This window comes from Anolis sagrei, chromosome 6 (genome assembly GCF_037176765.1).
Source record: "Anolis sagrei isolate rAnoSag1 chromosome 6, rAnoSag1.mat, whole genome shotgun sequence".
In the NCBI taxonomy this organism is placed as follows: domain Eukaryota; kingdom Metazoa; phylum Chordata; class Lepidosauria; order Squamata; family Dactyloidae; genus Anolis; species Anolis sagrei.
Window position 1 is genome coordinate 80,084,824 of NC_090026.1, and position 15,732 is coordinate 80,100,555.

The 15,732-nt window shown below is 40.1% G+C and overlaps 1 protein-coding gene across 1 annotated transcript in view; it reads right to left on the bottom strand.

Moving 5' to 3' along the window:
• The window catches only part of SH3BP5 (SH3 domain binding protein 5), a 62,550-nt gene extending 50,067 nt beyond the window's left edge, over nucleotides 1-12,483 (bottom strand). Inside the window, exons 1-2 of the mRNA XM_060781833.2 lie at nucleotides 12,205-12,483; nucleotides 5,840-5,902 (exon numbers count right to left, since the gene is read on the bottom strand). Of these exons, the coding sequence (XP_060637816.2) occupies nucleotides 5,840-5,902; nucleotides 12,205-12,306 (165 nt within the window). The 5' untranslated portion in view covers nucleotides 12,307-12,483. The remainder of the gene's footprint in view (nucleotides 1-5,839; nucleotides 5,903-12,204) is intronic.
• Between the last annotated feature and the right edge of the window lie 3,249 nt (nucleotides 12,484-15,732).

The following is a 15,732-nucleotide window of genomic DNA, read 5'->3' on the forward strand; positions in this document are numbered from 1 at the left end:
TTAGTTTCCAGCCCACAGCAAGTTTCCAGGAAAGAAACAACTGTGCCATAGTTAATGGTCACCAATATGATGCCAGTCAATGGTCCACTGGGATGGTCCCAAGCATTAGATAGTTTACGAAGCAATAGTGCACTTCAAACAAGGAAGAAGGGATATTATTATCTACATTAACCTACTGCTTCAGATCAGGTGGAAAATACGATTCGATTATAAACTTCAGTTGCCAATCCATTCATCTTCTGAATATGGAACCAGAGATAGTACTGCCTCAGGCTAGTATAGGTTGCTATAGTTCAATATCTGAACCAAATTCCCACACTGCCTGCCAGACCACCTCATTTTGTTGCAGACCCAGGCAGAACATAAATCAAATTTATTATGCATTCATTTTGGTTAGTCACACAAGTTGTCCAACCCTTGAGTAAGTGCTTGAAAAGCAGTAGAAAGCACCACCAGCAAAGCCAGTTTCTGATGGATTATGGAGCTATAGTTAAAATGACCATTTTTTGATATTTGGAAACAGAACACAAGAGAGAGAACTGCTTCTTGTAATGACAGATAGCAAGCCCAGTTTGCACAAAGAAGATAGTTCCAAGGACACTCCAAAGTCTTCTAAATCCAACCCTCTGCCAAAAAGACTGTTGAAAGAGGGACAAAAGAACACAATCCACAGAAACTATGCAGACCAGTATGGGGAAGGGATTGAGACATCCCATTACCCACTTTTGTAAATCTCTTAAGTCATATATGGAGACCAGATACAAGGCTAAGCAAAGATTATGTCACCACTTCTCCCATGAATGTAGAATGGTGTGATGTTTGAGCATTTGATTATGACTGAAATCCCCACTCAGCCATGCAAACCCGCTGGATGACTTTGGGCAAATCACACACACTCAACCTTAGAAGGAAGGCAAAATCAGACCTCCTTTGAACAAATCTTGCAAAGAACACCCTGTGGCAGATTCACCTTAGGGTTGCCCTGACTTGTGAACAACTTAAAGGATCAAAATAACAGAACAGCACTTTCACATGACTGTTCTTTCCGATAAGAACAACATCATGCTATCCCCAAACGACAAGTGGGCATGTCCTCAATTGCCCTTTGTGATGATCAGTGCCCACAGGACATATGAGAGACCGTTCATCTGAAATGGCGAGTTTCCCAAATAGACTCTTGCCCTTTGCAAAGTCCCTGACGACAGTGTCTGACAAGAATGACCACCGTCAGCTGGGAAACCAGGATAAAAGTTTAAATGTCAAGTGACAGGAAATGAGCATCAAAGCAAGAATCTCTTTCCAAATAGGAAGAAGTGGGATTTAAAAGGATTGAAGTGAACAGCATAGATGGATATAGAGGATGGCACAAAGTTGTATAAATTGTATAACAATGAAATTTGCCTATACAATTGCCATGTCTCCTCCTGAGAAAATTAAATGTTATTACAAACTGCCACCTGTCAGCTGAGAGATACTATAATACTATAATCATGTAAGCTGCCCCGGGTCCCCATTGGGGAGATGGTGGCGGGGTATTAAATAAAGTTGTTTATTATTATTATTATTATTATTATTATTATTATTATATAAAGTAATATATCAGTAAAATAATAATATAATAATAATATTATTTTACAGATATATTACTTTATATAATAATAATATTATAATTATAATAACAACACTTTATTTATATTCCACTCTATCTCCCCAAAGGGACTCAGAGCAGAATATAACATACACAGATAGGCAAACATTCGATGCCTTTAACACAGTGGAAATAACAATGACATGCAAATACGTAGAACAAAGGTAAAGGCTTCCCCTTTCATCTCCGGTTTTCTGGAGGCAGTACTCAACTCTGGCCATGGGGAGGTGCTTTTGTTCCATTTCCAAGCCAAGGAGCCCATTTCCCGTAGACACCTCCTGGTTGTTTTTTGCCGGCATGGCTGCATGGGCTCCTTTATTACATTCCTGCCGAAGCTGTATCTATTGATCTACTCACATTTGCATGTTTTTGAACTGCTAGGTTGGCAGGAGCTAGGGCTAACAGGGGGAGGTCACTACGACTTGTGGCTTTGAACAGCCAACTTTTAGGTCAGCGGATTCAACAGTTCAATAGTTTAACCCGTTGAGCCAACACAGCCACTATTTATTTATTTATTTATTTATTTACATTATTTCTATCCCGCCCATTTCAGCCCGAAGGCGACTCAGGGCCACTAGAAATCTATTTTGTTAAAAATCATCACTATTTTGAAATACCAAGTAAACAGCAATAGTGATGTTCTGGGGAAAAACAAATGAAACATTTTCCAGTTCTCTAAATAGCATTATCTAATTTGGCACATTTGATTTAATCCTTATATTAAAACTCATTAAAAGCTTTAAGTGGAAGCTATTTCATCCAAATATTTATAACAATGTAGAGAACAGCACATGCTTTCCTTATATTTAACCCTACAAAGTTCAACAATATCTGAAAGAATGCCTTCTTTGCAGGGAGATAGCCCTAAAAACATTTACATAATACAATTTAGAGCAACTACTTAACATTCTTTTGCTAAGGTATAACTGTACCACCTTCAGCTTCGCTCATTTACACGTCCCATTTCAAGCTGATACACTACAACTAAGGCCCCTTCTACACTGCCACATAAAATCCAGGTTATCTGCTCTGAACTGGATTATATGGTAGTGTAGATTCATATAATCCACATCAAAGCAGATAATGGGGATTATCTACTCTGATAATCTGGATTATATGGCAGTGTAGAAGAGACCTAAATTCGTATTCTAAAAGATTTTGATTTCAGATTGAGATGTAAAGATACAAGAAGATTCTAAATCAGAATTATTAGAATGCACAACATAGATATAGAAGTTTAATACCAGATCTCAAGTCCATTCTTCTGAACTTATACAAGCACACACACCTCACTGAAAAAAACCCCAGAATATCTTTAGTCAAGTATATTGGGAAGGGCAAGATTTCATACCGCCTCTTCTTTCCCACCTACAGAGTTGAGTGCAAAGTACTTTTGCACTCTGAATTCACATTTGCGATAACTGATGTAAACCAAGTGGGAAAGAATCAGGAACTGGGGAAAAAAACAGGACACTTTAAAAGTAGCTGAATGTGGGACAACAGAGAATGAATGAAGAATGTCCTTCCAAATGGGAATAGTTGAGAGGTATATTAACCATACCACTAGAACTCTCCAGCTAAGAGTTCTACCACTCAAATGCCACAATTCTAAGGATGGAGCTGTAGCAGCTAAAACATTACCCAATTGTTGTAACACTGTGGTGTGGATACACACCGAGGGTACACCTCACTGTTAAATTAATGCAGTTTGATACCATTTTAACTGACATGGTTCCAGGGTCAGGGAAGCAGATGGCAAAAACAGAAGAATGGCCTGCCTCAAGGGAGGGTGCTTGCTTTGTCGATATTTAACAATTGCACAAATGATCAGCCACTGCCAGAAGGTACAGAGAGTTTCATCTATGCTGATGATTGTGCCATCACCGCTCAAGCAGGGAGCTTTGAAATGGTTGAACAGAAGCTCTCTGGAGCGTTAGGTGCTCTTCCCACCCACTGTGTTTGACTTGTCATTATGTTGTTTTGCACTGTTTGTTTTATCTTGTTTATTTATTTATTTTAATGTGTTGTAATTTTTGTTGCTTTGTATTTTATTTTATTTTGTTGTATCTTCGGGCTTGGCCTCATGTTAGCCGCCCCGAGTCCCCTTTGGGGAGATGGAGGCAGGGTATAAATATAGTATTACTACTACTACTACTACAGGGAAAACCAGCTCATTTCTAACCCATTTAAAACACAGATGTGTGCTTTTCATCTTAAGAACAGTCAAGCATCTTGAGCTCTGAGGATTACCTGGAAAGGAATCCCACTGGAGCATTGAAGCACACCCAAATACCTGGGAATTACCCTGGACCATGCTCTGGCTTACAAGAAGCACTGTCTGACTATCAAGCAAAAAGTGGGCCTAGAAATAACATCATACGAAAGCTGACTGGCACAACCTGGGGGTCACAACCAGACACAGAGAAGGCATCTGCCCTTGTGCTTTGCTACTCTGCTGCTGCATACATATGTTAACATAATGAGATGTATACTGCTGCTACAACTCTCAGGATTCCATAGGATTGAGCCATGACAGATAAAGTGGTGTCAAACTGCGTTAATTCGACATTGTCGATCAGGGGTGTCAAACGTATTTTCACCGAGGGCCACATCAGCCTAATGGTTGCCTTCAAAGTGCCAGTTGTAACTGTAACAATGTATAAATGTAACTATGTTGCCCTGGTATTGACAGCCTGGGTGACATATAATGACATGGTGGGCCAGATTCAGCCCGTGGGCCTTGCATTTCACACACGGGCTGTGAATGCAACCTATGTCTCTTTTGGAGCGGGATTAAAACAGCTGTGCCCCTTGGGATTTTTCTTGATAGTTTGAGAAAACATTACATGGATGAAGCAACTGTGTTTCTCTAATGACTTGCATTCCTAATAATAATAATAATAATAATAATGTTTGACTTGTGATTTTGTGATACGAAATCCAACATATAGATCTCGTTTGCTTTGACATACTGTGCTTTTGTGTCAATAATAATAATAATAATAATAATAATAATAATAATCTTTATTTATACCCCGCCACCATCTCCCCAATGGGGACTCGGGGCGGCTAACATGAGGCCAAGCCCTTTTAAAATACAATACAGCATAGAAAAATACAGAATACAAAAAGCAAAATGCATCAGAAAATAAATTACAATAACAAAATGAAATAATAAAGTAAATTCACACAATATAAAATCGAACAGGATGGGCAGGCCAAATGGACAAGATAAAATGATAAAACCCTGGGTAAATTAGAAATAGGAAATATGTAAGTGAGGAGGGGCCAAGAAAATGAAACAGTGGGGTAACGCTTTCAGTTTCAATATGGGAAATGACAGCGGCATCGGCCGCACAGCAAGGCAAGGAACACAATCATCACAGTCACCTTTAGGCTATAATCTACTTTATTTACACAGTAGCACACTAAGCACATCGTAAAACAATTTCCTCTCCATTCGGCAGCTACATCACGAACACGCTGTTATCAGCACTAGTCCACACCTCCTGCATTCCAGAGTGACGTATGACGTAGGACGCACAAGCTGTGTCCATTGCCCTATACACTTAGATTTATGACCTCTCTAGGAATGCCGTTCCCTTCATGGTACAGTTAACTCTTTCCACACAGGAATACTCTTGGCACATAGCATTGCACTTTAAACCTACAAGACATATTTTGAAATCTACATTACACGATTACAAAACACTTCAACAGGAAAGTGTGTTGTAGGGGCAACACTATAGATGGGGCAACGCAAATGGTATGGATGGCTGATGATCCTGGAAATGGCAGCAAAGGAACTGCAGAAAATTCAAAAGCACTGTTTGCATACCTACATGGAGGATTAATTACCATTTTGATTGCTATGTACAGTATTATCTCTTGGTGTAGGATATATCAGAGGATTAACGAAATTCAGAGCACCACACAGAGTAATGTCATTCCATTTCAGCGACTGAACAGGACATGTTTGACCTACTTTTGCTTCATCCACCAGCTTAAGCCATGCAGTTACTTGTATTTAAAAAGAGCTATATTTCAAATTTCCTAAGAATGTTTTGTCGGGCAATAGAAATATGCAAACAAATGTTTCCTACCAAAAATATTTTAAATAATATATATATATATATACACACACACACACAATGACTTAGACAAAAGGAAAAGGAAAAAAAAAAACAGTACCTCAAGCTCGGTTTCTCTCCGATTAATATCATCTGTAGATTGATTCAACTTCTCTAGCTCTCCCTGGAAGAAAGCCAAAAAGAAGAACGAGAACATGTTGAGAAATAAGACACTGACAGAACCGGGAAAGAGTCAGGTTATTCAGTGTCATCTGGCATTTCACAGAGAGGCCCCAGCTGGAATGTTAAATGGAAACAGAAGGGTGGAAGGCATTCGAGAGCAAGGCTGAACTTTTGCAGCTTAAAGCCTTCTGTTGCAATCAGAGGAAAAAGACACGGAGTTTGGACATCTTTTGAAGGTTACATCTGAATTCTGATCTAGTTCAAGTTCTAACAGTGTTTGACTTGAAGTTCTCTTTAGTACAGGTCATGTGTAGAGATTGAAAAAGGGTTTTTTTTTCTGTGTTACATATCTCAAAGTGACCGAACCAAAGGCCCCTTCCACACAGCTGAATAAAATCCCACATTATCTACATTGAACTGGAATATATGGCAATGTGGACTCAGATAATCCATTTCAAAGCTGATATTGTGGGATTTTCTGCCTTGATATTCTAGGTTATGTGGTTATGTGGAAGGGCCCTAAGAGGACTAGGCACATTTACAGAAAAATCAGAATGCAAAGAGAACGAAGTTGGCAGCATAAGCTTTCGTAGGCAAAGTCCACTTACTCAGTTTGAGAATGCAGCAAATTCCCGTTTATTAAGATTCCAGTTTTCAGTATTGTCTCCTTTTCTTTCCCACTTTTACATTTTATTTATATAATAATAATAATAATAATAATAATAATAATAATAATAATGTGTGATCCAATACAACAGCCAGCGGAGTGATTTTGTCTGCGGACTCATCTTGTTGTGTTTCAAATAATAATAATAATAATAATAATAATAATAATAATAATAATAGGCGCACTGGGTGCCATGCCAAAAGATTTCAGCAGGAATTTGGAAACAATAAACATCGACAAAATCACGATTTGTCAACTGCAAAATACCACCTGACTTGGATCTGCGCGCATCATTCGAAAATACATCACACAGTCCTAGACGTTTGGGAAGTGTTCGACTTGTGATTTTGTGATACAAAATCCAGCATATAGATCTCATTTGCTGTGACATACTGTGTTTTTGTGTCAGATAATAATAATAATAATAACAATAATAACAATAATAATAATAATTGTATTTCTACCCTGCCACCATCTCCCCAAAGGGACTCAGGGCAGCTCACAGAAGCACTTCAAGGTGTTGCATATAAAACATAAGCATATGCAAGTTTTAAAATTAAACTCCTAAATTATTTGATTACATTTTATGTTATATCCTTCCAATAAGCTCAAGAATGTATGCATAATTTTTCCCCTCCACCCCTCATTTTATCCTAAAAGCTCTGCAAAATGGATAAGTGTGAGTGATAGTGACTTGTTCAAGTTCTATTGTCGAAGGCCTTCATGGCTGGAATCACTGGATTGTTGTGAGTTTTCCGGGCTGCATGGCCATATTCCAGAAGCATTCTCTCCTGATGTTTCGTCTGCATCTATAGCAGGCATCCTCAGAGGTTGTGAGGTCTGTTGGAAACTAGGAAAATGGGGTTTATATATCTATGGAATGTCCAGGGTGGGAGAAGGAACTCTTTCTCTGTTTGAGGTAGGTATGAATATTGCAATTGGTCACCTTGATTAGCATTTAATGGTCTATCAGTTTAAAGGTCTGGCTTCTTACTGCCTGTCAGATTACACAGAGAAGCCATTGAAATCCACAAGGATGTGGACAATTTCAACAGAAAGGATGAAACGATAAAAATGAACAAAATCTGGCTACCAGTATTTTAAAAAACTCCAAAATCATAACAGTAAATAAAGAACAACACTAAAAGGGGGGGGGGGGATTCAAGACAAAAAAACAATCAGGGCCAACTAATCACCTCCCAACAAAGGATTCTCCCAGGCAGTAAGAAGCCAGAACATGAAACCGCTAGGGCAGTGGTTCTCAACCTTGGGTCCCCAGATGTTTTTGGCCTACAACTCCCAGAAATCCCAGCCAGTTTACCAGCTGTTAGGATTCCTGGGAGTTGAAGGCCAAAAACATCTGGGGACCTCAGGTTGAGAACCACTGCGCTAGGGCATTAAATACTAATCGAGGTGGCTAATTGCAATATTCACACCTACCTCAAACAGACAAGAGTTCTTTCTCCCACAGATATATAAACCCCATTTTTCTAATTTCCAACAAACCTCACAACCTCTGGGGATGCCTCCCATAGATGCAGGCAAAGCGTCAGGAGAGAATGCTTCTGAAACACAGCCATACAGCCTGGAAAACTCGCAACAACCCAGTAGTTCAAGATAACCGAGAAAGTTTCATAGCTGTGTTCAGATTCTAAACCTGTCTTTTCCCACCTAAATCCAGTATGCTAACTATTAATATTGTGCATACATTTATAGCCTTTTCGGGATTCTTGAACAAAGAATCTGGGAAGGAGATACAGTAAAATTGTGTTATATGAAGTGAAGTTTTACTTCACTTTATTTGTCTTACTTTGCTTTTAATCGTCATATATCAATATTAATATCAAGTCAATACAGAGTCTATGGTATGGTACAGTTAGGCACAGCGGGTTAAACCACGGAGCTGCTGAACTTGCTGACCAAAAGGACAGCAGTTCAAATCAGAGGAGCAGGGTGAGCTCCCACTGTTAGCCCCAGCTTTTGCCAACATAGCAGTTCAAAAACATGCAAATATGAGTAGATCAATAGGTACTGCTCCAGTGGGAAGGTAACAGTGCTCCATGGAGTCATGCCGGCCACATGACCTAGGAAGCATCTACGGACCACGCTGCATCTTCGGCTTAGAAATGGAGATGAGCACCACCCCCCAGAATCGGACACGACTAGACTTAATGCCAAGGGGAAACCTTTACCTTTATAGTTTTAGTTAGGCCTATTTCAATAGTAACTCTCAACCAGGAACTACATTTATCTACCAATCCTGGTTAACTGAAGACCCTTCCACACAGTCGTATAACCCAGAATATCAAGGCAGAAAATTCCACAATATCTGCTTTCAACTGGGATATCTGAGTCCACACTGCCATATATTCCAGTTCAAATAGATAACGTGGGATTTTATTCAGCTGTGTAGAAGAGGCCTAAGAGTCTATTGTATTTACATGCTTCACTCATACATTACGGTGGATAGGTAGGTCAGCATTACTGTCCTCATTTACAGATGGCAGGTCTGGGGGTCACTCAAGTTCGTGGCCAAGGAAACATTTGAGCTTGTGACGTTCTGACTCATAGATCAGCTTTAATATAGGATACCAGAGTCACATTTGAATCCTCACAGACTGTGTATGTGCATTTAAGACATTTGTCCGCTTATAGCTACCCGATGAATCTCAAAAGGTTTTCTTAGGCAAAGAGAAATCACGAAGTAGAGACAAAAAAAGCCATTTCAAATGCATGTTTCGGGTTTTTAGGAGCACTAGTCAGACATGTCAAAAGATGAATTTACAACTGCATTTCAAACTTTGCTTTTTTGTTATCAAGCTGGTTCTAGCAAAAACACATTTATATCTTTCTATTCACTGCTTCCTCCAGAATGCTTTTTTTCTATGCTAATAATATAATATGTTGTATGTGTGTGTGTGTGTGTGTGTGTGTGTGTGTGTGTATATATATATATATATATATATCATAAGCTGCTCTGAGTCCCTTTGGGGTGAGAAACTGCAGGTTTATAAATGCCATAAATAAATTAATAAATAGTTGTTAAGTCATTACATGCATTTCATCACTTGTGATGCTCCTGAGCTTTCACTACACCTGTTCCCAAGTGTATATCTACTTTGGATGCAAGACAATGCATGTCTCTTCTGGATACGCATTCACAAATACATGCGCCACCTTCAAATGTTCTTGTAGTGCACCTTATAGACGTGGCATCTCTTTTGTCCTACTCTAACCTTTCCTGTTATTTCCATTTCCAACAAAAGTCCACTTTGTAGGGCAGCCGACCCAGGTGAGGCGGCTGCTTCAGGCTGCAGATTTCAAGCATTGTGACAAGCTGTTGTGGTGACATTTTATACTGCTACTAGACGTCCCCTGCCATGCATTGCTGTGGCCATGTCTATGTATATGTGTTTTGTGTGTGTATATATATTTGTATATATGTGTATACATGTGTGTTTGCATATATATGTGTGTGTGTGGTTCTGTGCATGCGTTGTAATGTATTGTGGGCTTGGCCTAATGTAAGCCGCACCAAGCCCCTTGGGGAAATGATAGCGGGGTACAAATAAAGTATTATTATTATTATTATTATTATTATTATGTAGTTTTTATTTTTTTGATTTTATGTCCCTTACGTTCTGATTTTCAATGTTTTTATGAGTGATGGTTATTCTTTGGCCTGATAGGTGTATTATATCCAAATTTGGTGTCAATTCATCCAGTGGTATTTGAGTTATGTTAATCCCACAAACGAACATTACATTTTTATTTATAGACTAGCTGTCCCCTGCCACATGTTGCTGTGGCCCAGTCTAGTGATCTGGAAAATAAAGTAATGAGAAAGTGTTGGTTTCTAATATATGTAATTTCTTTCTGCTTGTGGATAAACAGTATTTCTTGTTGTTTCTTTGTCAGTGTTGATGTAGAGATTGTCTAGTTTGCCTACTCTGGAACATACTGTTGTCCTTCTTTAGGAGTCCCTTTCAAATCTATGACACTATATCTGTCATATACATATGAGTGTGTGTGTGTGAATTATCTATCTATCTATATTATTTATCTATATATGGCTGGATGGCTCTTTGTCAGGAGGGCTTTTAATATGTTTTCTTGCCCTGGTGAAGGGAGTTGGACTGGATGGCCTTAAGGCCTGGGGGTTGGGACCTCTGGGGGGGGGGGTCCCAAGGGGGTGTCAGAAGGGTCACCAAAGACCACCAGAAAACACAGTATTTTCTGTTGGTCTTGGGGGGTTTGTGTGGGAAGTTTGGCCCCATTCAATTGTTGGTGGGGTTCAGAATGCTCTTTGATTGTAGGTGAACTATAAATCCCAGCAACTACAACTCCCAAATGTCAAGATCTATTTTCCCCGAACTCCATCTGTGTTTATATTTGGGCATATGGAGTATTTGTGCCAAGTTTAGTCCAGATCCATCATTGTTTGAGTCCACAGTGCTCTCTGGATGTAGATGAACTACAACTTCCAAACTCAAGGTCAATGCCAACCAAACCCTTCCAGATTTTTTTGTTGATTTTGGGAGTCCTATGTGCCAAGTTTGGTTCAATTCCATCATTGGGGGTGTTCAGAATGCTCTTTGATTGTAGGTGTACTATAAATCCCAGTCACTACAACTCCCAAATGATAAAATCTTTTTTTTTTTGAGTGATGGCCACTCATTGGGTTGTTAGGCGTATTCTGTCCAAATTTGGTGTAAATTCGTCCAGTGGTTTTGGAGTTATGTCAATCCCACAAACTAACATTACATTTGGCTGTAGGTGAACTACAATTCCCAAACTCAAGGTCAATGCCCACCAAACTCTTCCAGAATTTTTTGTTGATTTTGGGAGTCTTTGAGTGATGGTCACTCATTGGGTTGTTAGGCGTATTCTGTCCAAATTGGGTGTAAATTCGTCCAGTGGTTTTGAAGTTATGTTAATCCCACAAACTAACATTACATTTCGATGTAGGTGAACTACAATTCCCAAACTCAAGGTCAATGCCCACCAAACCCTTCCAGAATTTTTTGTTGGTTTTGGGAGTCCTTGGTTCAATTCCATCATTGGTGGAGTTCAGAATGCTCTTTGATTTTAGGTGAACTGTAAATCCCAGCAACTACAAATCCCAAATGACAAAATCCATTGTTTTGAGTGATGGTCACTCCTAGGGGTAGTGGGTATATTTTGTCCAAATTTGGTGGCAATTTGTCCAGTGGTTTTGGAGTTATGTTAACCCCACAAAGGAACATTACATTTTTAGATAGAGATAGAGAGATAGAAGGAAGAGGCATTGGTGATGAGGCTTGCTGCCTATTAACGCCTAAGCACCTTAAGTGGATCTACACCAGGCCTGGGCAAACCTGGGCCCTCCAGGACTCCCACCATTCCTAACATCCGTTGGAAGTCCAAAATACCTGGAGGGGCTTCCTTTCCCGAACCCCAGAAAGAGAGAGAATGGGGGAGAAGGGAGACGCCCCCAAGGCAAGAGACTGGGCTGGACTGGCACGCGGCTGCAAGGGGAGAAGAAAGGGGAGGCTCATCCAAACGCTGACACTGCCGCAAAAACACACCCAGCAAGCAGCCATTGGGGAAGGGTCTCCTTCAGGGGTCCTCTGCAGCCCCTTCCCGCTCCCCTTTACCTGGATCCGGGGGTCCACTTCTTCCTCCTCCTCCTTTTCCTGCGGCTGCTGCTGTGGCTGCTCGCCCTCCTCCGCCTTGTTCTTCCTGGCAGCAGGCTCCATGTCGGTCGCAAGAGGGGTCTTTCTGGCGAGGAAGGGCGAGGAAGGGGGGGGGGGAAGAGGGTCTTTCTCCCCCCAAATCCGCTCCTTCGGCAGAACAAGCGCTCTGCCACGCTCTGCCTGCCTCTCCTTTCCCCTTCTGTCTCTCCTTTGCGGCGCTGCTTATGCTTCCCGCTCCTCGCCGCTAGGTGCCGCTAAGGAAGGAAGGAAGGAAGGCGGAGGAACTGAGCCTCACTCTTGGGCTGCGGCTGCTCTTTCTGTCGCCTGCTCCACCTGCTGCCGAGGGAATTTTATTGTGCAGTGTTTTTATGACTGTTTGTGGCAATGCCCAAACGTGAACACTGGTGGAGTTTGGGGAAAATCGACCTTGACATTTAGGAGTTGTAGTTGCTGTGGTTTGTAGTTTGTCTACAATCTAAGAGGCTCTAGAACAGTGGTTCACAACCTGGGGGTCGGGACCGCTGGAGGGGTCACGAGGGAGTGTCAGAGGGGTCACTAAGGACCATCAGAAAACGCAGTATTTTCTGTTGGTCATGGGGATTCTATGTGGGAAGTTTGGCCCAATTCTATCATTGGTGGGGTTCAGAATGCTCTTTGATTGTAGGTGAACTATAAATCCCAGCAACTGCAACTCCCAAAATGTCAAGGACTATTTTCCCCAGACTCCACCAGTGTTCACATTTGGACATATTGAGTATTCATGCCAAGTTTAGTCCAGATCCATCATTGTTTGAGTCCATAATGGTCTCTGGATGTAGGCAAACTACAACTCCAAAACTCAAGGTCAATGTCCACCCAAACCCCTCCAGTATTTTCTGTTGGTCATGGCAGTTCTGTGTGCCAAGTTTGGCCCAATTCAATCGTTGGTGAAGTTCAGAATGCTCTTTGATTGTAGGTGAACTATAAATCCCAGCAACTACAACTTCCAAATGGCAAAATCAACCCCGCCCCCCCAACCCCACCAGTATTCAAATTTGGGCATATCAGTCCAGTGAATGAAAATACATCCTGCATATCAGATATTTACATTATGATTCATAACAGTAGCAAAATGACAGTTATGAAGTAGCAACAAAAATAATTTTATGGTTGGGGGTCAGCACAACATGCGGAATTGTATTAAGGGGTCACTCCACCAATGATAGAATTGGGCCAAACTTCCCACACAGAACAACAGACAATATTGTGTTTTCTGATGGACTTTGGTGACCTCTCTGACATCCTCTCACAATCCCCCCCCCCCCCCAAGGGTCCCAGCCAGGTTGAGAAACACTGGTATATGGCATTGAATATTTGTCTTTGTATTGGAAGCTGCCCTGCATCCCTTCGGGGAGAGAGGGCAGGTTCAAAATATATTATTATTATTATTATTATTATTATTATTATTATTATTATTGCTAGAGGATGGAAAGACAAATGGAAATGGACGTTAAGTAATTGGAATGATTATATGTATGACCGAGTGTTGTTAGATATTACGGGAATTATGACTAACCAAGCACCAAGAATGGATGAAGAAAAGATAATTATAAACAGATGGAAGGTCTGCTTCAACTGGGTGAAAAATGGAAGAGCCAACGATCACATCAAAGAAAAAATACAAAGACTCTACAAGTGGCTGGATCTGCAAGATTAGTAGAAATATACTGTGGTTGAGGAGGGAAGGTGGGGATAATGTAATCTACACCAGTGTAAATTAGCATAATGTCTTTAATATTTGTTGAATTACTCAGGATTTATATGTGTAACACTTGAAATTTAGCTTATTGATTTGTGTTTATAACATAAGAAAATATGTTTTTAAAAACCTACTGATTAAGGAGATGCATAACAAATTGACTACATAGCAAAAATGTAATTTATCATGGGTGGGGAAAAAATTTTGAATGTCATTATTGCCAAAGCTCATTCTTTTTATTCCAAGTTATTTCAATTAAAATATATCGTTAAAATCTTTTTTAAAAATTATTATTATTATTATTATTATTATTATTATTATTATTAGAAAAACAACAAGATGAGTCCACAGCAAACAAGATCACTCTGCTGGCTTTTATATTGGATCACACGTCGGACACTTCCCAAGTATCTAGGACTGTGTGATGTATCGGCGAATAATGTGTGCAGATCCCAGTAAGGTGGCCTTTTGCAGCTGGCAGATGGTAATTTTGTCAGCGCCGGTTGTGTTTAAATGCAGGCCAAAGTCTTTAGGCACTGCACCCAATGTGCCAATTACCACTGGGACCACATTTACTGGCTTGTTCCAGAGTCTTTGCAGTTATTATTATTATTATTATTATTATTATTATTATTATTATTATGAGCCACATAGTTAAAGCAATGGTATTCCCCGTAGTAACCTATGGATGTGAGAGCTGGACCATAAGGAAGGCTGAGCGAAGAAAAAATTGAACTGTGGTGTTGGAGAAAAGTTCTGAGAGTGCCTTGGACCGTGAGAAGATCCAACCAGTCCATACTTCAGGAAATAAAGCCCGACTGCTCATTGGAGGGAAGGATAGTAGAGGCCAAGATGAAGTGCTTTGGCCACATCATGAGAAGACAGGAAAGCTTAGAGAAGACAATGATACTGGGGAAAATGGAAGGAAAAAGGAAGAGCAAGATGGAAAGATTGTGTGATGTATTGGTGAATAATGCATGCAGATCCCAGCAGGGTGGCCTTTTGCAGCTAGCAGATGGTAATCTTGTCAGTGCCAATTGTGTTTAAGTGCAGGCCAAGGTCTTTAGGCACTGCACCCAGTGTGCCAATCACCACTGGGACCACCTTTACTGGTTTGTGCCAGGGTCTTTGCAGTTCGCTATTATTATTATTATTATTATTATTATTATTATTATTATTAAGGAGGCCCTGGCTTTGTTCTGTCTTTTTATGTGGCTCTCTCCCGATGCTGGACGACAACAACAAGTCCTGTTTTCTTCATAAATTAGACATTATAACCAAAGCTGGAAGTTGTGATATAGTACATTTTGGTCAGATGAAACAGTTTGCTCTGTTTAATCAGGAGTGTGGGGTTTGGAATGAGATAAAAGGCTTGTGGGATGATGTCTGGTTTTAAAATCCCTTAGAAATTTCCCCCACCTCTGAAACACAGGGGCATAGTATAGTTTTAGTCAGGCCTATTTTAATACGTTGCAATTCCCATTATCCCCAGTCCTCATAGCAGATAACACTATCTAACAAAATCTGGAGGGAAAAAATCTATTCCTGGTTTGAAAATTTTATTTCCTGTTTAATTGTTGGGTAATTGTTTTGAAAGTAGTTGCTATACTTCAGAAACTGGGTTTTTTTAAGGTTATTTTATATATATATATATATATATATATATATATATATATATATAAAGACTTTTCAGAATACAATAAAAAGAGGGAGTTGTCGTTCAATAACATCTGGGGATCCAAATGGGGTAA